General features: G+C 42.9%; 1 protein-coding gene across 2 annotated transcripts in view; it reads right to left on the bottom strand.

Moving 5' to 3' along the window:
• PDE7B (phosphodiesterase 7B) overlaps positions 1-24,981 on the bottom strand; it is an 891,171-nt gene that overhangs the window by 15,563 nt on the left and 850,627 nt on the right. For both annotated transcript variants that reach the window (XM_069235207.1, XM_069235206.1), the window contains 3 exons: positions 23,703-23,794; positions 6,492-6,636; positions 1,981-2,077 (listed from right to left, as the gene is read on the bottom strand). In XM_069235207.1, coding sequence (XP_069091308.1) covers positions 1,981-2,077; positions 6,492-6,636; positions 23,703-23,794 — 334 coding nt within the window. The remainder of the gene's footprint in view (positions 1-1,980; positions 2,078-6,491; positions 6,637-23,702; positions 23,795-24,981) is intronic.

The raw sequence follows: 24,981 nt of genomic DNA, 5'->3' as shown, positions 1-24,981 counted from the left end.
GTGTGCTCACACATAGAAAGTGGAAAAAACGAGGAGAAATACGTTCTACCACCCGGGGAGGTGTGGTATTTTGATGCATTCTCAGGACTACCAGTAATGGTAAATCTGTGAATGCTCAAAATCCATGGGTGGATGTGTGGGAACACTTATGCTCCACCTGGGAAATGCCTCCCTGGGGTAGAGTAATGCAACACATAGATTTGCAGTGCATTGCATTACTCTATATTAATCAAGCCACTCAGGGCCATGCAGGGTGGGCTTGCATGGTTGGATAACTCTTAGTCGTCGTGTCGCCCTTGTGCCCCTCTGTGCGGCGCAAAGGGTGATGCAAGTGCTTGATAAATAGTTGTTTATTATTTTCCTACATTAAGGAAGAATTGTCAGGAATTTAGAACTCACAGAAATTGCTTGACTGACAGCAATGCAGTCCTCCATTTACCTGTTCATGGGAAGCTTTTGGCCAGCAACTCTTACTTGGTACCTTCCACCAGGGATAGGAACATATAATCCCTGTATAATAGACTTTTTCTAATTTCTTTATCATGATCGAGTTGAGACCTGTCTAGTCAACTGTAATACAGAAATGGCTAGCTGCTCAACTGTAATAAATTATTTCAATCCAGTCAGTTGCCAAAATGCTTGCAGCCAAAACCATCAGCCTTGAAAGCAGGTCACAGAACATCAGTGCAGCTGCTGTTTAAACAAGGAAAAGGACAATAGCTTTTACGTTCTTCTATTTTGCTTATAAAAAAAGAACAGTGATCAGCAGAAGGAGAATATTTATGACAAAATGTTTATTTTTGCCCCATAAGTGACTGCAGAACATCTCTGCATGCTTCTACACAATCTGTGCAACTGCATTTAATTTAATCTGAATTACATTACATTTATTCTAATATATTTTTGCAGCAAACCATTAACTGATTTTTAGTGTTCCATTTTACATTATAGAAATGGTGTTTATTCTTCATGTCTGTAACCATATTATCTCTTTCAGCTGAAAGAGCAAGACACCAAGAGGCATATTTATGAGCCCTTTGTGCTTCCTTTGTGTCACCAAAAGTGACTGTTGCGCAAACCTTGAATGCATATCCAAGAAGCCACGCAAAGCCACTTTGTGTGACTTTGAATGGCATCATAGGGATGGACTAACGCAAGCCAGTGCAAATTGCTGCATTGCCTCACTCTGCGCGAGGGAGGCGTTCCATGGGCATTACGGTGGGTGTTCCCATGCAATACCCAGGGATTTTGATGCATCCCAAGATTTACAGGAGCTTGTAAACCTGGGGATGTGCCAAAACCTTTCACCTCCCAGGAGAGACGCAACAAGGAGGAGTATCTTTATTTCTCCTCGTTTTTTCCTCTTTCTATGTGTACTGCATTCTGAAGCACACATAGAAAGAGTGAAAAAAACGTCCCAGGATTCTTTTTGTGCAGGAATGCATCATTCTCAAAGAAATCTAACTGTAAATCATTTACAAAGTCCACTGGGTTAGCATGAAAATGTGGCATTGCAACAACCCTTGTGGATGAAAGGTGGATACACCTGATGTAGAAGTAGGTGTCTCAAAACTGAGAACACATAGTATAGACATCAGGAGCGGTGTAAATGCACCCAGAATCATTTGACAGGTACGTCTGGATCGATGACAGTGCAGGGCACTTATATTTAAACAGAAAGACAATATATCACACTGAACCGAAATTTAATTAACTTCAAGTACCAGGTAATTATATTAAAACACATTTCCAAATTCTTTTGAGGTTTTGCTTCCTTTTTTAAATTATTGGTAACCTGTCTGTGTACGGAAGATAAAAGCAACGTTTTACTTGAGCAAAAGCTATATCTTGAGCTGGCCTTTCATAACTTTGCAAAAAGACAGGAGCTGGCTGCTTATATCATGCATATGGTACAGAAGAACACTGGTAGCCCTGTCCGAACAAAACAGAAACAAAAAATCGTTCAAACAGGCGTCTTACCTTGTCTATAGAACTCCTCACAGACCCGTTCACTCCACAGCTTGCTCAGGTCCCAGATTCGACAGGGATTGCAAATGTCGGCGCACTTCAGTGCAATCTGCGAAAGTTAGTACAGTAAGTAATGGTTACAGTAATCTGTTTACAACAAGTTGATCACACCAAAACGTGCTAAGGAAACTCCAGATTGGACATTCATGCAGAGGAGCCCATTAATGTTGAAGTGAAGCGCTTTATTTGTTGTTGTTGTCTGAACTGTGAGATCAGTAGAAAGCCTAAAAGGCATACAAAACTTCACAAAAATGAAAAAGGATGGGCCCTATTCAGCAACTACATTTTGTAGTACTTTTATAGTACTATTAAAGTACTACAAAACACTATTCACAAAGCTATGAGTGTAAATTTTCACCCCAACTCTCCTTTATCTACTATGAGGAGATCCTCACACATGCAAGTTTACTACTAAGTAGTAAATGTTGTAAGGGACTGGGGGAGTGGTTACAAATTTGAACGAACTTACTAAAAAAAATAGGTGGAATTAAAGGATAATTAACGGGGACCATTAGCGTAACGCAAAATAATGCCCTCCGCTTAATGTGATAAAGGCCCACTGAGTCGCCCATATCTCTCAGATATTCATAGACACTGGGCTGAATGGGGGTCCACTGAAAGGTTCAGGTACCCTCTGAAGGGCTATGGGCTGCAGTTGCTGCAGGGACCTATGTTATGCTCTTGAACAAAAGTCAACGGATGTTTAACAATGGACAGACATTCAAAACACAAAAGAGTAAGCCTATTGCTATTCACAGACTGCACTTCTATATCTACTACAGATATAATGGTTCCAAAACATTGGCAAATGTACACTGGCTTAGGCCTGGAGTATGTCTCACAGGTACTGAAAACCCTCACATAGAAAATAATTGAAGTACAGACTTAAAATAAAACCCAAGGGTAAATAATGTTAAATATTATTTAAAATAAACATAATTTAATGTTAATAAAATGATCTAACAACAAAACCTACTTTTGTTTATCTAACAACAAAACATACTTTTGTTTTATTATAGCATATTTTTCTGAATTTGAAAATGAATGTAATTTGAAATGTTTAATACTTATACATAATAAAAAATATGTATTTTGTTACATTAGGTGGGAATCGCCTCTACCCCAGCAGAGGAGATTTCCCTATGCTAAAGTATAGGGAAAATTAAAAATCTTTATTTAACGAGAAAACAAAATAGTAAACATATTTTAAATTTAAATATTAATGCAAATTAGTTCTATATAATAATTTTAAATGTAGAATAAAATGCAAAAGTGATATATAACAATTAATGTTAAACTAAATAATCAATTAAGAATAAATTAAATTCAATTAAGATTATTTAAAGAATTATTATTATAGAATTATTATTACACAAAATCCCATTACCATCTATACTACAAGTCATATATTGTTTCATGAATAAATATTTATTAAAAGGGATATATATATATATATATGTGTGTGTATATATATATAAGCGCAATTAGAACTGATTTCATTATATTTTCATGAAAATGAATGTTATATTAGTTTTTATATTCAAAATATTTAACATTTAACATTAAACTGTATTTATTTATAGTTCTAACTATTTTAATTTAATTTAACATCGTTTTATATAGGGTTTTATTTTAAGCCACTATCTCCATTATTTTCCATGACAGTGTGATGAAGTAAAAGTGGATGGCCATGTGTGGTGCTGGAATTACTACTGCTCCTTTTAGGCAGTAGTAGCTGTGCACTTGCAAATTTGATTCCACCCATTTCAGCCCTATTTCACCACCCTGCCTTGTTTGACATAGAAAACGCCCCAACCCACTCATATCATAAAACCTCATATCTCATACTCACCACACTTCTTTGCTTCTCTCCCTATTTAAGATACATGCTCTTTCTGGAGTCATTCACTGCACGCTTAGACCTAATCCACTATGATCTGCCACATCCAGGCACTTCCACTAACTCATTCCATGAAACATCATGTAAAGTATCTGAATCTCACTACTGCCTCTTCATTTTCACCCTTTCTGCTTCCACTCACCCCCTCTGTGGATCGCCACCAATTGCCACTGAATTAAGACACAACTGCATACTTCTTCAGGCAGATGGAGGAAATCGTGACCCGCAGAACATCTTGTAAATTATAATCTGACACTGAGTGCTGTCAAATCATCCTTCTTTTTGGACCTCATCGCCTCCATTTCGGCCAATGTAAAACATGGCTTGTGCACTGTCAGCTCTCTTTTAGCACCTCCTGAAACAACTAAAACCTAGTCATGTATTCTTGTCATCAACTTCACCTCCTATGTTTCCTTCAGAATCACTGACATCAGGCACACACTTAATTTTCTCCTCAAGGCTCCACCTCCACCACCATATACTCTTCCTCCCTCATGTTCACTCTGTGCAATTAATCAACTTCCCCTTTTAAAAATCCCATAGCACCTGTGCCAATTCTCAGGACCAACAGTCCTCCCTTTGATCCCTACCACTTTTTTAGTCCACATAGCACGAACCTCTTGCAGTCACCTACAGTTATGTTTTGCCTTACCCCTCTTCAAATACACATTCTCCTTGTTCATTTATTCTCAGGGCTTCAGATCAGTTGTAATCTTGCTATCATATTAAAAACCCATGGCTGACCTCTAAGCTTCCATCCATGTCCCAGTCCTACATCTCCCCTCATTTCCAAAATACTCCTAACTTCCCTACCAGCATCATTACAGCAGGCCACAGTGCTCCGCATTCTGGATTTCTGTTTTATATGTTCTGAGCTGAAACTTAGGGGGCTCATCAGCTCTCAGGCACATTTGTGCAGTGGCACTGTCTCACTGTTGGTTTGCGTCCTAAGAGCTCAATTGTCTTATAACTATAGAGGTGATTATTCAGCCGTTTGTGAGGGGCATAAAGACTTCAGCCTATTTCTTGGCAGGCTGAGCACACAAGTGCTGAGTTCTCTTGTTGGACCCTTGTAAAGATGTCTCCTCCTCCATCTTCTTTTTGCACCATGTCAGAAGGCGAGCAGTGCTTGCTAGTCAAACCAACAGCTTTTATTCAATTGAGGATTGCTCAACAGGCATGCGCCTGCAGCATGCACATCTCCACTGGATTGAGTATATGCACTCTGGATGACTTACGGTTTTGGCTTGCTCCTGCTGACACACAGCCTGCCTCAGAGCTCAGGAATATCTAGTCACAGACTGAATGAATCTTTCTGAATTCTGAGCCAGGGTCAGCACTGATGGGATCAAGGTTGCACAAGAAGTACAGCCACCCATATTCAAGAACTATAGGCCTAAGAGGGCCCAGGTTATTATGAGGACTGGACAGAATGGTATGAGGGGTTTGAGACTAGTGAACAAACAACATCCAAGTACGGTAATTACACAAGAGAAGATGAAAGGGGAATTTTAAGAAGAAGGTTTTTGAGCAGATTTTTTTCTTAGACATGGACAGACCAATTTCTCTCTACTTGTCCCCAAGGAGTGCATTCTTTCATATTTTTTGTCATGGGGGTCTTACTACAATTCTTGGCGATTCTTGCAGTGGTGGTACATTCACTCCATGGTGAAGGTTTTAATTTCTACAAAATTGGATGCAATGCAATATGTGACAGTCACCTACTGTTGCTTCTTTTCCTCTGATCACCGAGCCTGTATTGTCCTTAGTTGATCTTACACAAAAAACATGATTTCAAAGTCATCAATATATTTATACAGAGATGCATGCCTTGAAAGATGCCACATGCATCAAGTAAAATTGACTATAACCTACTCAACATGTCAACATTTACAGAAATATAAATGTGTATTATATATATTTTTTTTTAAACAGAAAGTTAGACACTGCCTAGAAGTAAATATGCCAGAAAGTTTTTTTAGCCACTTTGGATGAACAGATACTTTCTTGATACAACATAAATGGATATTTACATGATTGAGTTTTTTGGAAAGGGTCTTTGGTACAGTATGAATGTAATAAGAAAAGGAAGCTGGTCAGGCAGGCCACAGACAACTCAGAACATAAACAAGATTGCCACTCGATACTTTAAGTATATGAACAATAAAATTGAAAACAGGAAATGCTAGATCTTTAGATTGATGTTCTATACTTTACTTAGGCATCTGAACAAGTCGATGGTTGACGTATCCAGTGTGTTTTAAAGTGACTAATAGTTTCAGACTACTCGTATCCCTCATTCTTCTTTTATGACCGCAGCAGGCTTGAACCCCAACACTCATACTCAGGCTCTCCTTATAGGTGGTGTATTTATTTGACCTGAGTTCTTAGAGCATTGTTTTAACTAATTAACATTAATGTACGCTTTTACTCAGCATTACAGTTCACAAGTCAATCTCCTGTGTAAACCTATTGGCACCCTGCATCTCTTATATTCCTGCATGTGATACATCCTACCAGGCTATTTTGAACAAGACCAGTGAAAGTATGCAGGTTTTGGTACCTGAAGCATAAAGTGTCTGTGCCCTGCGTCTTCGAGGCTCAAGTTTTGATTGTCAAGATGAGCTTTCAAGCGGCTCAGGAACTCATTCTGGCGGTTGATGTCTGTTGCAAGGATCAAGGATCCTAACTGCTGTTCGATATCCTGCCTATAGTGAACAAAAAAGGAAGTTTAATTCGGAAGCAAAGTGAATTCTTTCTGAGGCACTACAACACTGTACAATACCAATTAATGCACTACAGTGCAAAAGAGGTCTCCTGCTTTGGACAAACCCTGCCTGCTGCGAAAATATAGGCCCTCATTACGAGTATGGCGGTCCTTGGACCGCCCGACTCGCGGTGCTGGTGATCAGGCACCTGGCGACAGGAATCTCCATTAATGTCGCCGGCAGACACCCCCCCCCCCCAACATCACCACACACCTACATTCACGCACCACCCTTCACCCACACATTCGCTTACATGCACCCAATCACACACTCAAATATACCCATTCACTCGCACCCAAACATGCACTCAGGTACACCCATTCACTTGCATCCAAACACGCACTCAGACATACACATACACTCGCATTCACACACACAGACATACCCATGCACTCACATGCACGCACTCAGACATACACTCGCATGCACACACTTAGACATACAGATACACACAGAAAAATGCACTCAGACATACACTCGCACACACACACCACCCCCTCCAGCCCCCCCCATCCTCCCTTCCTCGGTATACACGCACTTATCGGGCAGAAATTGGCACAACTTCATACTATGGTGGTCTTCAAACTGCCAGCACTGGCAGTCTTTTGGCTCCCGCAGCTCCGGCGGTCTTTTGAAAAGACCACCGAAGTGGTAATGAGGGCCATAATCTTCACGTTGTCGTCAACAGATATTTTATTTTATTATTTCAAGTTATCAATAGGGATTATTGGAGCCAAGTAAAAATACATATTTTGGGACCTGTTCTGGGATTAAAAGAAGACTGTATGGGTTGTGGGTAAGGATTGGTAATGGAAATTTGCAAGATAAAAGAGAACTGAAAAAAAGACCAAACCACAAATTGGAAGACAACAAAAAGGGATAGAAAGACAAATTGCAGATATAAAATATACTTAAAAGTCTGACATTAGCCACATCCTGAACCACATATCTTCTCCTTCTACAGAATTGAGATCCTTTTATGGCTTAATTATAAGTATAATAATAATGCACCTGCCTAGCAACCTTCAAAAAGGATCTCAAGCTGCTCTTATTTGGTTAAGTCACCCTCAGCGAGCTTTCTTCACTGTGCCCTGATCTGCTTTCATTTAAATGTTCATGTCCTCTGCCCTATTGTTGAATCTGTCTCTCATGGTAACCTCTGAATACATACACTTGTGTAAACATCAGTGTTTAACTACTATTAATGTAACCCGCGGTAACCGTGTATCCTGTGTGTTCTAAAGCGCTCTGATGCCTTTAGGCCATGTCCATGCTATATAAAATTGCAAAATAAATAAATAAATGTGTGTGCTAGAGTATCATCACATGATGGTTACACCTCTGGGGACATATACCCATAGCAGAGCAAGGGCACTTACCCATAGCAGAGCAAGGGCACATACCCATAGCAGAGCATTTCCTCAATCTAGTAAATAGGAACTAAACTATAACAGAGATTCACCAACCTTACATTTTCCTAACCAGCTTTTTCAGTAGTAAACTCAAGTGCCTTAACCTTCTACATTAATTTTCAACATTACAAAGGATTTCCTCACAACCTCCAGCTGACCCCACTGGGGTCTCAATCAAACCTTTTCAATCGATCCGCCATGCACAGAAGGACTGGATTATAAATTGGCACTTGATGTTGGACATCATGGTTGTATAAGGGTGCACAGTGACATGAGCCTCTAGTATTAACATTAGAGCATATTTTTTGTCTATAACAATGTCTCTTCAGTAGACACAAATGGTATGTGCAATTTCATTGTAGTGAGTAATTGAAGGGGCTGATCTGGAATCCTGTGTTTTTTTAAGACAATCTCCCAAATACACACACACCAGCCCTCCTCGAAATCTAGCGCTCCTAAATCTCACTTACATTTAAATATAAACCCATGGTATAATCATATATATCTAGCATTCAAATCCATGCTTTTGATGGCCATAAACGAAGATTAATACTAACCTAGTGTTGCTGTATGAGAAGCACAAAACTATATTTTGGAAAAGAAAAAACGTGTAGTAGGACAGGCAATGCGGGCACCTACCCAAGGCCACACCATCCTACATCTCTCTTTGGTTTTGACATCGAATCTCACATGGATCAAAGACTAAAGTTGTTATACCCAAGGTATACACAGCAATAGATATTTGGCTTTCATCCTGTTCAGCTCTGTATGCCAACAATATCTAATCTGCCCGTTATATTACTGTGAGGTAATATAATCTTGTAAAGTTACATAATGATACATCGTTTGTTTTATTCTCTCCCAATGAGGTCATATCTGCCATCCAGTTAAAAAAAAAAAGTTGGAGAGTGCCAGGTCTCAATAAAATACCAGTGGAACTTTACAAGTCCCAACTTTGATACTGTGCCACTATGTTATGATTTTGGCCGATGCCGTTCTGCAAGGATCTGCAGTGTCCCATCCTTGGTTGCGGGGATCATACCCATACTTAAGAATACCAATGCTTAACTGTCGATCTATCAGTCTTGTAGAATGCACACAAAACATTTTAAAGATAAATTCTCACAAGACTTGAATTTTGGATAAAGGATACCGACAGCCTCTCACACTGGATTTAGGGAGAAGATCAGTACTATGGCCAACTTTTTAGATTCTAGATATTAGCTGAAAAATATATTACCTTAAATAAAATATCTTCTTATGTGTTTTTGTTGATCCGTAGTCTGTGTGCAACAATATCCTACAACATTTGCTTTGGGGTTCATTGTGGGGAGTGGTTCTCCCGATTGTGCTGCTAAATATGGTAATATGGTTGCATGATTGTAATTATCCTAGGATCCTTTGGAGCTGGGATGGTGAGACAACAAAACATTTCCTGTAAAACAGGTTGATAGCAGTGATGTGTCTTGGTTTAAATGTTATTTACTGTGTATATCAATAATGTCATGCAGTGCCGGCCGTAGGGTATTTCAGGCCCTGTACAAGCCTCCATAACATAAGTCAATTTATTTTTTATTGCTAATCATTTTATTTGAGTAGGTTGTTAACAAGTACAACACATAAAATTGAACTATACAAGTGCACCTCTGTTATGTTATGATTGCTTGTATAGCGCTTAAACTGTCCAAAGGCCTCGTAGCGCTTATATTGCAGGCAAAATTGCAGAAACACACACCACTTAAGTTCAGGCTCTGAATAACCATGTTTTCAAGGTTTTTCGGAATGTAATTTCCTGAGAGCTTGCTCGAATATTAATAGGCAGACTGTTCCAGAGTTTCACTCCTTGATAGGACAAGAATCTTCCTCCCCATCGCTTTCCTCACTAAAGGAACATTCTCTAGGATGGCGGAGGAGGCTCTAAGTTGTCTACTTGGTGCATAAAAAGTGGCTAAAGGTCTAAGCATCTCAGGACCAAGGTTATGTAATGCTCTATACATAGAACATAGGGTCTTGTATTGAATTCTCTTGGCAACAGGGAGCCAGTGTAATGAGGAAATTCCATTACGTATAGAATGATGTTTTGGGATTTTTAAGAGCATTCGTGCTGCTGCGTTTTGTACCCTCTGAAGTCTATCTATAACATATTTTGGTGACCCTACAAATAAGGCATTACCATAGTCAATCTGGGACCCTATCAGGGCCTGAATGATCAATCTTTTTGCGGCAAAAGGCAAAATTGCCAATACCTTCCTAAGAGTCCTGAGAAGAGCAAAGGGGGTTCCAGCTATTCTGTTGGCATGTTGGGACATTGATAGAAGGGGATCCAGTGAAACCCCCAAACTTCTTACAAGATCTTTAGGCGGCGGGAGAGTGCCCACCCCTTCTATTATTGTTGAGGCTGGTGATACATTTTTTGAGGGCCCAAAAAACATCACCTCCGTTTTTCCATCATTCAGCTTCAATTTACTCTCCGTCATCCAGGCAGCAACTGCTTGTAAGCAAGGTCCAAGTGCTGTCCCAAGATCCGGTTGCTTGGTAGAGAAGGAGACAATGAGTTGTGTATCATCTGCATAGGATACAAGTTTTAGACCAAACGCTTAAACAATCTCTGCAAGTGGCAGCATGTAGATATTAAATAGCAGCGGACTCAGGGAAGAACCCTGAGGTACCCCGCAGCCACTCGTAATGCGTTTAGATAAACAGGATCTCTCTAGTACCTGATAGGATCTTCCATTAATAAAAGAGGAGATCCAATCAAAAGCAGTCCCGGAGATTCCAATCTCTTGTATCCTCTTTTTTAGAATATCCAAATCTACTGTATCAAACGCCGCACTGAGATCTAGGAGAATAATGGCTGTTTCAATCCCGTTGTCAAGTTGCATTTTTGCTTCTTCCGTGATCGCGACTAATGCGGTCTCTGTGCCATGCCGTGGCCTGAAACCCATCTGAGTAGGGTGAAAATCATATTTTCTTCCAGGAGAAAGGAGAGTTGGGCCTGCACATGCTTTTCAGCTATTTTAGCCGTAATGGGTAGCAATGAAATGGGGCGATAATTATTCATCACCTCTGGGTCCAAATTAGATTTTTTTAAGAGCGGTTTAACAATGGCCTGCTTCCATAGGTCTGGCACTATTCCAGAGAAAAGTGAGACATTGATGAGATTAGCAATTACTGGACTTAACACTGGCGCTCCCATAAGAAAGATCTTAGGCATAGCTGGATCCAACGGGGAGCCTGATTTGATGGAACCCAAAAGTCGAGTTACATTATCCGTATTTATCGGAGTAAAATTCGAGAGGATTACTGCTTCCTTGGCCTTGTAACTGATGCCTTTGTGTTCTCCTTTTTGAGTAGTAGCGAAGGATGAATAAATATCCTGTACTTTTTGATGGAAGAAGTCCGCTAGGTTATTAACATGAACCTGCGGAGCATCAATAGGGCCTGATTCGTTAGGGGGGTAAATTAGGTCTTTGAGTGCCTTAAAGATTTCTTTTGGAGAGTTAGCCGCTGCTTCTGTTTTTTTGGAATAGTAGTTTGTCTGTGCAATTTTGATTTCAGTATGATTAAGTCGAATCAGTTTCCTATATTCCTCTTTCAATCAATCATCTTGAGTGTGTCTCCATTTCCTTTCTCCCCTTCTACACTCCCTTTTTAGTTCAAATAAGTTAGGAGTATACCAGGGAGTCAGGACCGTTATATTTGTTTGGTTCTCGGGCCTGTAGTTTTCTAGAGAATTAGACATATCCATTGTGTTTCCTAGGTTGTTTGGCCTATTGTTTTCCAGAGAATTAATCAAATCAGTTAGTTTTAGTTTATGCCACCTTCTTGTACGTAATGGGGCTTTACCTGCCATGGACTTATACTTGGAGATAATTATTTCTAGTTCTATTAAGTGGTGGTCAGACCAAAGCAGAGGGTAGGAATGCAAATATTTTAGACTTGGGGCATTAGAGAAAACGAGATCAATTGTGTGACCTCTATTATGGGTAGGGTCTGTGATCAGCTGCGTTAGGTCGCATGCCTTCATATCTGCTAACAGTAGCCTAGCTGGTGCATTATCAGATTCTTCAGCATGTATATTAAAATCTCCTAGAAGTGTGAAGTTGGATTTAGTGCATGCTAGTTGTGAGACATTCTCAGCTAATGAGGTCAGGAAGTCTCCAGATGCGCCAGGGGGCCTATATATGAGGATACCAGACATGGTGTAATGGGGATTGGCACTAATTGAGAAGAACATGCTTTCACATCCTACGATCTGAAGAGGGTTCATCGTAACAGAGCATGTATTTCTATGGATAACTGCGATTCCACCACCCCTGGTGGGCCTATCCAGCCTACTGATTTTATAGCCCGGAGGTAATGCCATGACAATATCAGGTGCCTCTGATAGAATAATATATAATGCTTCTTCTTCACAAGGAGGGAAGCCTTAGTGAGTTCCACTGAGGAGTCTAAAGTACATCGAAAACACATTGGAAAGGTGACAGGACCTGACCTACAGTGCTCTGCAGCAGAGGACGGGTAGATCCTATATCATATTAGAAGCTTGAGTTCCTAATCTAAGGTGGAAAACAGCTGACCACTCGCAAACTATGCTTTAAAATGAGCCACATCCCAGTCTACAAGTTAAAACAACAAGATCTGCACCATCCCTGATGCACGTTAAAACAATTTGCTTGACCTTCTCATATTGCAAATAATGAGGAAATTAAATGTACTTGCTGAATATGAATGATTTGAGAAATGTGTTCCTAAATTGCTCTGCCCCATTTGCAGAGCGCCATACACAATGTACTGCGCACATTGCTGTTTTTTTTTCTGCTGTGCGCAATTGAAAATGCACACAGGCCAATGTAGGGGAGGCTGCTGTCCATTCTGTGGTGCAGAAAATTACGACAATGACATTACACACAGTGCACGTTCTGACAGTAATCCACGGAGGCACTGTGCCCTTACATTACTTGCTACTGTTCTGGTGATTTCGGAGCTAGCAGTGGCATAGCCCGTGTTTATAGAAACCATGAAAATCCGCCCACTTTCTGTGGGATGTGCCAGTTACAGGGCTTCTCAAGTGCACACACTCCCTTCTGCCTCCTCGCCCCATTGTTCTTTTGTTGCCTCCATTGCTGACTGTGCCAAGCTCTTCTTCAGTTGAAAGCGCTGGATGACAAAAGCACCAGCGCTGAGGGGCAGTCACTCTGACGTTGATGGTAAGTTTCTGGGAAATTTTCAGACACATTTTTGGGCCCCCCTCAGTTGCAGACCCTGTGCAACCACATATTTCGCACACCCCGTTACTGATATGGGATTTTTAGAGAATTCCATTAACAATGCTGTGATGTGGGCAGATCTAAAACGGCAACCATTCTGTTTGTTAATTACATTTTGATCATCTTTTGTATCCATATGCATTTAAAAAATTTGCCTGATAGACTATCTGAATTTTGTTCTTAGTCGGGCCAATAATTAATACAAAGAAAACAAAATATATGCCATTTAAACTGCACAAAACCTTCAAGATTACACTGTAACTTAACAACTGCCTTCTTAAATGGGTGATGGACTTTTCTGTACGTCAGGTATTATTCTGATGGAAAATGGAGCAAACTAAAAAGTTACTTAGTTGGTAATACTTCTGGTGATTATTCTATCTAACTACAGATTTCTCACTTTTAGAATATTTGCCAGACATTAGACTGGATCTGGAAGCCACTAGGTGGAAAGGTGTGGCTCCAAGCTGGCCTTGTTTCACCCTGATAGTGATGGAGTTGAGCTGCATGTAAGCATAACTGTTGCAGACCAATGTCAGTTTCTTGCTTGACTCTTTCTGCGCCATCGGACACAGAGCACAATGCAAATGTTAAAACCAGTGTTTGATCTATTATATGGGACCTTTTGAGATGGTCAAAAGGAGGCCACTTCACAGAACTGGGATGTGGGAGGTCAGTGCAAAATCTCCAGTTAAAAAAACGTATCCATTAGAAAAAGTGTTACCGAATCTAAGTAACTTATTCTTCTGATGGATACTTCTATAGCTGCAGATTCCTCACCTGTAGAATGGAGCCCAAATGTAACTCCTAAAGGTGGAGGATTTGTCGAGTGGGTTGTAGGAGGCTGGACTGGCTTGTAGTGAGTACCAAGGGGTACTTACACCTTACACCAGGCCCAGGTATCCCTTATTAGTGTAGAGGGGTATCTAGCAGCGTAGGCTGATAGAAAAGGTAGCTTAGCAGAGCAACTTAGGCTGAACTAGGAGACGAATGAAGCTCCTACAGTACCACTAGTGTCATATGCACAATATCATAAGAAAACACAATACACAGATATACTAAAAATAAAGGAGCTTTATTTTTATGACAATATGCCAAAAGTATCTCAGTGAGTACCCTCAGTATGAGGATAGCAAATATACACAAGATATATGTACACAATACCAAAATATGCAGTAATAGCAATAGAAAACAGTGCAAACAATGTATAGTCACAATAGAATGCAATGGGAGCACATAGGGATAGGGGCAACACAAACCATATACTCTAGAAGTGGAATGCGAACCACGAATGGACCCCAAACCTATGTGAGCTCGTAGAGGGTCGCTGGGACTGTAAGAAAACAGTGAGGGTTAGACAAATAGCCCACCCCAAGACCCTGAAAAGTGGGTGCAAAGTGCACCTAAGTTCCCCAAATAGCACAGAAGTCGTGATAGGGGAATTCTGCCAGAAACAACAACACCAGCAATGCAACAACGATGGATTTCCTGACGAGAGTACCTGTGGAACAAGGGGACCAAGTCCAAGAGTCACGATCAAGTCGGGAGTGGGCAGATGCCCAGGAAATGCCAGCTGTGGGTGCAAAGAAGCTGCCACCGGATGGTAGAAGCTGTGGATTCTGCAAGAACGACAAGGGCTAGAAACTTCCCCTTCGGAGGATGGATGTCCCACGTCGTGAAGAGTCGTGCAGAAGTATTTCTGTGCAGAAAGACCGCAAACAAGCCTTGCTAGCTGCAAGGGTCGCGGTTAGGGTTTTTGGATGCTGCTGTGGCCCAGGAGGGACCAGGATGTCACCAATTGCGTGAGGAGACAGAGGGGGCGCCCAGCAAGACAAGAAGCCCACTCAGAAGCAAACAGCACCTGCAGAAGTGCCGGAACAGGCACTTCGAAGTGGAGTGAACCAGAGCTCACCTGAAGTTGCACAAGAGGGTCCAACGAAGCCGGAGGACAGCTCAGGAGGTCGTACAATGCAGGTTAAAGTGCCGGGGACCCAGGCTTGGCTGTGCACAAAGGAAATCCTCGAAGAGTGCACAGGAGCCGGAGTAGCTGCAAAACACGCGTTTCCCAGCAATGCAGTCTAGCGTGGGGAGGCAAGGACTTACCGCCACCAAACTTGGACTGAAGAGTCACTGGACTGTGGGAGTCACTTGGACAGAGTTGCTGAGTTCAAGGGACCTCGCTCGTCGTGCTGAGAGGAGACCCAGAGGACCAGTGATGCAGTTCTTTGGTGCCTGCGGTTGCAGGGGGAAGATTCCGTCGACCCACAGGAGATTTCTTTGGAGCTTCTAGTGCAGAGAGGAGGCAGACTACCCCCACAGCATGCACCACCAGGAAAACAGTTGAGAAGGTGGCAGGATGAGCGTTACAAGGTCGCAGTAGTCTTCTTTGCTACTTTGTTGCAGTTTTGCAGGCTTCCAGCGCGGTCAGCAGTTGATTCCTTGGCAGAAGGTGAAGAGAGAGATGCAGAGGAACTCTGATGAGCTCTTGCATTCGTTATCTAAAGAATTCCCCAACGCAGAGACCCTAAATAGCCAGAAAAGGAGGTTTGGCTACCTAGGTGAGAGGATAGGCTAGCAACACAGGTAAGAGCCTATCAGAAGGAGTCTCTGACGTCACCTGCTGGCCCTGGCCACTCAGAGCAGTCCAGTGTGCCAGCAGCACCTCTGTTTCCAAGATGGCAGAGGTCTGGAGCACACTGGAGGAGCTCTGGGCACCTCCCAGGGGAGGTGCAGGTCAGGGGAGTGGTCACTCCCCTTCCCTTTGTCCAGTTTCGCGCCAGAGCAGGGCTGGGGGATCCCTGAACTGGTGTAGACTGGCTTATGCAGAAATGGGCACCATCTGTGCCCATGAAAGCATTTCCAGAGGCTGGGGGAGGCTACTCCTCCCCTGCCTTAACACCTTTTTACAAAGGGAGAGGGTGTAACACCCTCTCTCTGAGGAAGTCCTTTGTTCTGCCTTCCTGGGCCTAGCCTGGCTGGACCCCAGGAGGGCAGAAACCTGTCTGAGGGGTTGGCAGCAGCAGCAGCTGCAGTGAAACCCCGGGAAAGGCAGTTTGGCAGTACCCGGGTCTGTGCTAGAGACCCGGGGAATCATGGGATTGTCTCCCCAATACCAGGATGGCATTGGGGGCGGCAATTCCATGATCTTAGACATGTTACATGGCCATATTCGGAGTTACCATTGTGAAGCTATGCATAGGTAGTGACCTATGTATAGTGCACGCGTGTAATGGTGTCCCCGCACTCACAACGTCCGGGGAATTGGCCCTGAACAATGTGGGGGCACCTTGGCTAGTGCCAGGGTACCCACACACTAAGTAACTTAGCACCCAACCTTTACCAGGTAAAGGTTAGACATATAGGTGACTTATAAGTTACTTAAGTGCAGTGAAAAATGGCTGTGAAATAACGTGGACGTTATTTCACTCAGGCTGCAGTGGCAGGCCTGTGTAAGAATTGTCAGAGCTCCCTATGGGTGGCAAAAGAAATGCTGCAGCCCATAGGGATCTCCTGGAACCCCAATACCCTGGGTACCCCAGTACCATATACTAGGGAATTATAAGGGTGTTCCAGTATGCCAAAGTAAATTGGTAAAATTGGTCACTAGCCTGTTAGTGACAATTTGGAAAGAAATGAGAGAGCATAACCACTGAGGTTCTGATTAGCAGAGCCTCAGTGAGAGAGTTAGTCATAACACAGGTAACACTTACAGGGCACACTTATGAGCACTGGGGCCCTGGCTGGCAGGGTCCCAGTGACAGATACAACTAAAACAACATATATACAGTGAAATATGGGGGTAACATGCCAGGCAAGATGGTACTTTCCTACATGGGTTCAGACCAAAATGTCTGGCAGTACCGAATGGATGAAATGCCTTTCTTGTTGAACCTGGCTATCAAGGCAATAGTGATTTGTGAATGTGTGTATTGATACCCACATCGTGGCTTTGCAGATATCAAGAACAAGCACTCTGCATGCCAACACAGTGGTAGCAGCCTTGTCTGTGGTGGAAGGAACCCCTAGCCTCCCCGGATGCTGCTTCTTGACAATGCATAGCCGATCTTAATGCTGAGGACTATCCACCTTGACAAAGTACTTTTCTGCACCACTTTACCTCTCTTAGTCCTGTAGAACCCCACAAAAAGCTGATCGTGCACTTGATGGTCTTTGGTGCAATCAATTTAAAAGCTTAAGGCTCTTTTGGGACCCAGCCATTTGAGACTCTCATCCTCTTTCAAGGGGTGAGGCAGAGCAAAGAATGTTAGGATGGTGATGGTTGCCCAATGTGAAAAGGAGTCACAACATTCAGCAAAATGGCAGACCTGGCCTTGAACACTTGGAAAAAGGTGATGTAGAGCTTCTACACTGAAAGAGCCTGGAGCTCACTCACAAGACGAGCCAAAGTGATTGTAATGAGGAAGATCATTTTGAGAGTCAGCAGACATAATGAGCAGCTGTGCATTGGCTCAAAGGGCATGCAGATAAGCAAAGGACCAAATTAAGATTACTTTTTGGCATCACAACTGGTGTAGGAGCAAAATGTGTGCCAATCCTTTAATAAACCATCTCATAACATGTGATTTACAGAAGGACGGGTGTTCGGGAAAATGCACAACGTAGAAGGAGCAACAAACACCTGGAAATGGTACACACAGCACGGCCTTACTGTCCCAAAGACAATATAAATAATAAAACATCCAACAGTTTGGCCTGCACAGGGTCTGTTTTGTGAAACTCAATCGTAGCCACAAATTTGTCTCAGCACGTATCATAAATGGACTTGGGTAATGGAAACTGGTAGACGGGTGCCTCACAGCAAGGATGGCATCCCAGAAATCTCAAGTGCTAGACCGTTTGTAGTCAACTGCCACCACTCAATCTTCGTACATGGAGAATTAGATTGCCTAGGTTTGGGGGTGGAACCCTGCCCTGCTACTGTGACAGAAGATCCTCCTGAAGCAGCAGCCTAATCGGAGGACAGATGCTCATGCCCTGAAGATCTGCATTCCATACTTTCCTGGCTCAACCTGGAGCTACTAGGATGACTTTACCCGGTTGTTACTGATCTTTTGTATTGTTCCTGATCTTCAGAACTCGGGACAGGAGAGGCAGAGACACAAAGGCATATAAATGTCCTGTGTCCCACTTTTGCCTGAATGTGTTTCTTATAAAGAGTGTTCTTTGGAGCTATAATGTGCAAAGGTTTTGACGCTGTGTGCTCTCAATGGTGGTGAAAAGATCCAGCCAGGGTCCTCCTTACTGTTGCAAAATTACCTTGCCACCTCAGGGTGCAATCATCATCCGTGATTCACTAAGCTTCGTCGGCTGGACTTGGGAACCAACAGCAGCCCTGGCAAAAAATGCTCAAACCAGCCTTGCTCCCTTTATTTCCTTGTGCTATCTGTCATGCTTTCCATCCTTCCATTCTTTCTCTCGTTCTCTCCTCTCTCTTCTCAACTCCCTCCTTCTCTTTCTCTCTCTCTTGAAGCCTCCTGTGCTTGCTGCAATTAACCTTGGGGAGCTGGGGAAAGCGCTGGGCTTTGAAAATCAGCCTATAAGGGCAGGCCCAGTTGATTAAAAGGCTGTCTTGCCCTGTCATCTGCTCTGGCATTTAAAGATTCCACCAAGCGGTTCATGATTGGGGAGATGATGCTGTAGCCAACTTTAGAGGTCCCAAACCTCTCGGCACAGGACACAGGGACCCACTCTGCCACAGATATTGCAGTATCACATGATGGTGATGTTGTCTGTCAGAACCAGTATTAGCTTTCCCAAGGTGGACAGCAGGAAAGCCTTCGAAACCAAGCGAATGGGCCACAAACTCAACAGGTTCATGTGGAGCCAGATTTCTGCCAGAAGCCAGATTCATCTCTCCCAAATTACCCACAACCCAGAGGTGATGCTTCCATCACTACCATCTCTCTAGGTGGGGAAGGCAGGGGGGTCTGCTGCTGGTTACGTTGCAGTCCAACAGCTGACATTGTTCATCCTGTGCAGCCTTCTCCAAGACCTGGATGACATCCAACAGATTTCCTTGATGTTGGGCCCACTGAGACTTCAGATCCCACTGCAGAGCCCACAGATGCTACTTGGTGAAGTGGCCAAGCAGGATGAATGAGGTCAACAGGGCAAGAAGCCTCACAGGTGCTCTAAACGAAGATCCTGGACTGAGGCTAAAATATCAGGATCATGACATGAATGTTCTGGACTTGCTGTGCTAGAGGAATGGCCCTGAACTGATCTGTGCCCAAGATACTTCCAACAAAAGAAAGTCTTTGCAAAGTATTATTGTGTGATTTTGGCACTTGATCGAAAATCCAATAATGCAGGAGGGTCTCCGTTTACGATTGACTGCAGAGAGCTTGCTTTCAACAGCCAGTCATCAAGGTAGGATAAAACTGGTATCCCCAATATCTGAAGATGGACGGTGACCACCTCCATCACTTTCATGAACAGCCAAGTGGCTTTGATAAGGCCAGAAGTAAGCATGGCAAACGGAAAATGCTCCTGTCTAAACTTGAACCTCAGGTAACGTTTGTGGGACTACAGGATGGGTACATGAAAGTAAGCAGGTCCAAGGCAACTATCCAGTACCTGGATCTAGGTCAGGCAGAACTTTAGCCAGTGAGAGCATTTTGAATTTGTCCTTTCGTCGGAAGACATTCAGAAGGTGAAGATCTAAAATAGGATGAAGGCTTCTATCCTTCTTCGGCACAAAATAATAAAACGAGTAACAACCCATTTCTATTTCTAATGCTGGAGTCCTCTTGATGGCACCTTTGGTCAGTAGTACTTGCACCTTTTGCAATAATATGGATAGGTGCTCTTTTGAAAGTCTCTCAGATGAGGGAGGAAGTTGTGGTGGGTTGGAAAGAGACAGGAGGGCATATTCCTGCTTGACAATCTGGAGGGTGCCTTTGTTGGAAGTGACAGACTGTCGCCATTGAAGGAAATGTCTGATTTTACTTCACTTGGGTGCTTGTCCTCTGCTAAGAGCAATTTAAGGCAGCCTTGTGGCTGATGTCGCAGGGTAGGGGTACTGAGAAGATCACTGTCCCTGGTGACATGGACAATGTCTTCTTGATCCTAAGCCCTGACCACGAAAGGACTGATGTGCCTCTTGCAGTGGTTGTGGAGCCTGGAATTAGCTATTCTCAATTCCTCTGGAGTATCCTTGGAATGTCGAAACTGATGAAGTCTTTGTCTGGCAGTGCTGGTAAGGCCAATGAATGCACAGTGATCCTGCTTTCCTTAAATTTCAGCCTTTACACCAATTAGGGAGGACCCCATGAGGAACGAATGCATGTTCCAGACCGCCTGTGTATTACATACATGCATGGTGACGGAGCACTACACAAGTGCCAACTGCTTACCATAACCAATTGGTAGTGTACAAGCCAGCCTGAATTATATATTTGGCTGCATTCTGGCTGTCTTGAATGGTTTGAGCCAAGGAGGCACTAAACTCATCCAGGACTGCTGGCAAGATCTCGATGGCCATGTACCAGCAAGTGTGCATATAATGGCTTAAAACGCAAATTGCATTGACTGACCATTAATGCCAAACTGACTGAAAGGGAGCCTATTTTCTCAAATGCCTCAGTTGATTTCGAGAGTATTGGGAAATACATTCGGATTCACTTTGATGGTGTAAACCTGAACCACCAAACTCTCAGGAGTAGGCTGCTGTGTAGAAAAATATTGGTCGCCAGGTGCTGGTCAGTGGCATCTTCCAGTGGTGGGCGTGAGCAAGGCTTAGCCCGACTGACCATAATGATGTTAGTCAGTGCTGCATTGTGTGCTCAATGGAGCTGCTCCATGATACAAAATCTCAGTAGAACATTTCTCTTGACTTCAACAGAAGTCATCTGTAGGTCCAGGACCTCAGCTGCTCAGCTAACCACTATGGCAAATAAATCACTCTCCTTCTTTGAGGGTTCAAGAAGCAAAATCAACAATGTATCAGGCGAAGTATCAAGCCCATTGACCTTCCATAAGTCCATGGATAAATTATCATCATCTTAATGTAGGGGTAAATCATCCCTATCAACACCATTGTCATCATCAGGTGATGGCACTCTCTGGCCAAAATTGGAGCGAAAAAAGATGATGGCGCCCTTGAGGATGGATGAGTGGCACAGCAAGTGTTTATTGTGAATCAGATCATACAGGAACAGGGAGCGCTTAAGTGGAGTCAAAGTGCAAAATCAGTCAACGTTGAGCCGGATTGAGCTTGGCAATGTCAGGATAGGTGTCAATGAAGAAGGTCCAAGGGGCCAGAAGGTGAGACAGAGGAGTGCCAAAAACACAAAGCATGTCCTCCTTAAAGTCCTCAATATGCTGAAACACTGCAGACAGAATGAGAAATTTGGGTACAGCTTGACCAGTTGTTGAATCAGTTCTTCAATCAGAGATCTGGAGGAAAATCTATTGGCACCTTGAATGCCCCCACAACTTCTCTTTGGGCAGGGACTGGCAGGATGGGGACGAGTCCGGATTAGACTTTGACTAGGAAGAAGAGTTCTCACAGGAGCAATCTCAGAGTGGAAACGGATCAACACCCATGACTTGGAGCAGGAGTGGGACCTATGTGAGGTCTATGATCTCTTTCGTGGGGGTTCAAGGAGCAAAATCAACAATGTATCAGGCGAAGTATCAAGCCCATTGGCCTTCCATAAGTCCATGGATAAATTATCATCATCTTAATGTAGGGGTAAATCATCCCTATCAACACCATTGTCATCATCAGGTGATGGCACCCTCTGGACAAAATTGGAGCGAAAAAAGATGATGGCGCCCTTGAGGATGGATGAGTGGCACAGCAAGTGTTTATTGTGAATCAGATCATACAGGAACAGGGAGCGCTTAAGTGGAGTCAAAGTGCAAAATCAGTCAACGTTGAGCCGGATTGAGCTTGGCAATGTCAGGATAGGTGTCAATGAAGAAGGTCCAAGGGGCCAGAAGGTGAGACAGAGGAGTGCCAAAAACACAAAGCATGTCCTCCTTAAAGTCCTCAATATGCTGAAACACTGCAGACAGAATGAGAAATTTGGGTACAGCTGGACCAGTTGTTGAATCAGTTCTTCAATCAGAGATCTGGAGGAAAATCTATTGGCACCTTGAATGCCCCCACAACTTCTCTTTGGGCAGGGACTGGCAGGATGGGGACGAGTCCGGATTAGACTTTGACTAGGAAGAAGAGTTCTCACAGGAGCAACCTCAGAGTGGAAACGGATCAACACCCATGACTTGGAGCAGGAGTGGGACCTATGTGAGGTCTATGATCTCTTTCGTGTTTGGTAACATACAGCTTCACTTCACTGTCCTCATTCTCCTTTGAGTGTATGAGGGCCCATTTGTGGCACAACCTATGGTCGTGCCCCAAACCAAAACACCAAAGGCACACCTTGTGCAGGACCACCACATATCACAGTTATAAATAATGAAAGCCCTCTTTTAACGCCTGCTCTGAGCAGGCATTAAAAGTACCGTACAAAATGATGCAAGGAAATCTGTTAGATTTCCCTGTGCCATTTTTTCAGCCCCTCTAACTTGGAAACGCCCCCTTTGCATACATTATGCTTGGTGCACGCATAATGTAGCGCAAAGGGTTACAAAGGGTTATAAGGTGGCACCACTTTTGTAAATATGGTGCGGCGTTAAAAGTGCTGGAAAAAAATGACGCAAAGAAATCTGTCGGATTTGTTTGCACCATTTGTTTTGCCCCCCCCCCCAACGGGGAATGCCACCTTTGCATACATTATGCCTGGCGCAGGCACAATGTAGCGCAAAGGGATACAAAGTGGCGCAATGCATGCATTGCACCACTTTGTAAATATGGCACAGCATTTTTGACCTTCTAACGCAACATTAGCATAAAAAAAGTAGGCCAATGTGGCGTTAGAATATGACCCTATATTTTATGTGGCTAGCTGAGTGGATTCGTAAAGCCAGCCTTTACATGTGCTTTAAAACACATAAACATATGTGAAACGGGAACGATGGAGAGATGAGGGACACATTTCCCGGGTGGTAGTGAATGAAACCGAGGAGGTCATGGGATGGGGGGGCGCCACAATAAGCTGTCGCACAGGGCGCCACCAGTCCTAAAGCTGGCCCTGTTTGTATTCATAGTTAAGTTAAATATGAGAAGTTCAGACTGTTTAGCCCTTGCTTGTGCATAACTTAGATCTATCTCACTTTGGGAATTGTCATACAGGCGTAAATTCAATTTTTTCAACGAGTAAGTCACACTTTGGATCGTTAAACATTTATTTCATTCAGGTTACAACTCTGTACTTCACATTCAGATGGTACATACGTCATTTCCTTTGGCAAATGAGCTAGAAGCCTTGATTCACGAAGCATGCCAACCGTGGACCTCCAATGATGGTTCTCTAATACAGATACATTCTATGGAGAAAAAGAGAGAGAGATCGAGTTAATGAGACTCGGAGAGACTGTAATAAACAGAGTTAAAACAAGTGAGAGATAAAGAAAGGACGACAGAGAAAAAGAGGCAAGAGCCATACCGAAAGAGAGAGCAAAAGAGAAATAGAGATAGAAAGGAGAAACAGAGAAACAATGAGACTGAAAGAGAAAGAACACATTACATTACATAAACTATTATATACTGAATTCTAGTTTGTCAATGAAGCCTATAACAGTTTATAACAGATCTATTTCATATTTATTTGCATAGATTTCAGCCATAAAAAGAAATAAAAACTATACTAATGGTATGTCTATATAGTCAATATAAAAATACTATTATGTAATACTTGTTAAAACCGTCCACACTTCAATAGAACAATATGTTTCACCAAATACTATGCATTCTGTTGTCAATAATAATGTTAAAACAACTATAAAGCAATAATACATTTGAAATCCAAAAACAACTCAGTATAGTTATATTCAGGGAACTGAATAAGAAATAAAACCCCAATCAAGTATCTTCAGCCCTTGTTATGAGTGGCACGAAAAAAAGAAAAAAGAATTGAATATTTGTCAATGTATCAATGTGCCATTGTTATATGTGAGTATGCACGAGCGCACTCCTTGAGCTCGAGCGCTAGGCTCGAGCCCGAGGACGCTCGTGCGTTGTAAAGAATGTGAGGGCTGTTTTGAAGGCAGCGAGCGTTTGTTGAATATGTAGTGCGACACCGCTCGAGTAGGTCGATTAAAAGAGATCTTAGAAGAGATTCACCGGTCTCTTGTGCTTCATTTTTACAACATTGTTTGGGGACGAGCGGACACATCGACCTACTGGGCGTTGATCTCTTATTTTAGTACTTGTTCACATGGGGATTTCAGGTGGGGTGATGAGGTGTTGCGGACGGCCCTTTCCACTGGATTTTCTTTGGCTCGAGTAACACGGTGGTGAAGACGCCTCGTTGTTAGAGATCGAGGCGTGTCTTTGAAGATAAGGAGGCCGCGCTTCGCTGTTAGCCGAAGTTAAAGGGAAAATTCCTTTTCTGAGCGTTTGGTGTTCCTGCCCTTAAAGAGGAAGACTGGATTTAAAGGGCCAGTGCCTGTTTCTTCAGCGGCTGCCAGGAGTGGCTACACATCGTTACTTTGTGCTGTGAAGTGCGCATTTT

This window comes from Pleurodeles waltl, chromosome 5, assembly GCF_031143425.1.
Source record: "Pleurodeles waltl isolate 20211129_DDA chromosome 5, aPleWal1.hap1.20221129, whole genome shotgun sequence".
NCBI lineage: Eukaryota > Metazoa > Chordata > Amphibia > Caudata > Salamandridae > Pleurodeles > Pleurodeles waltl.
This window is presented reverse-complemented; position numbering and strand designations above follow the sequence as displayed.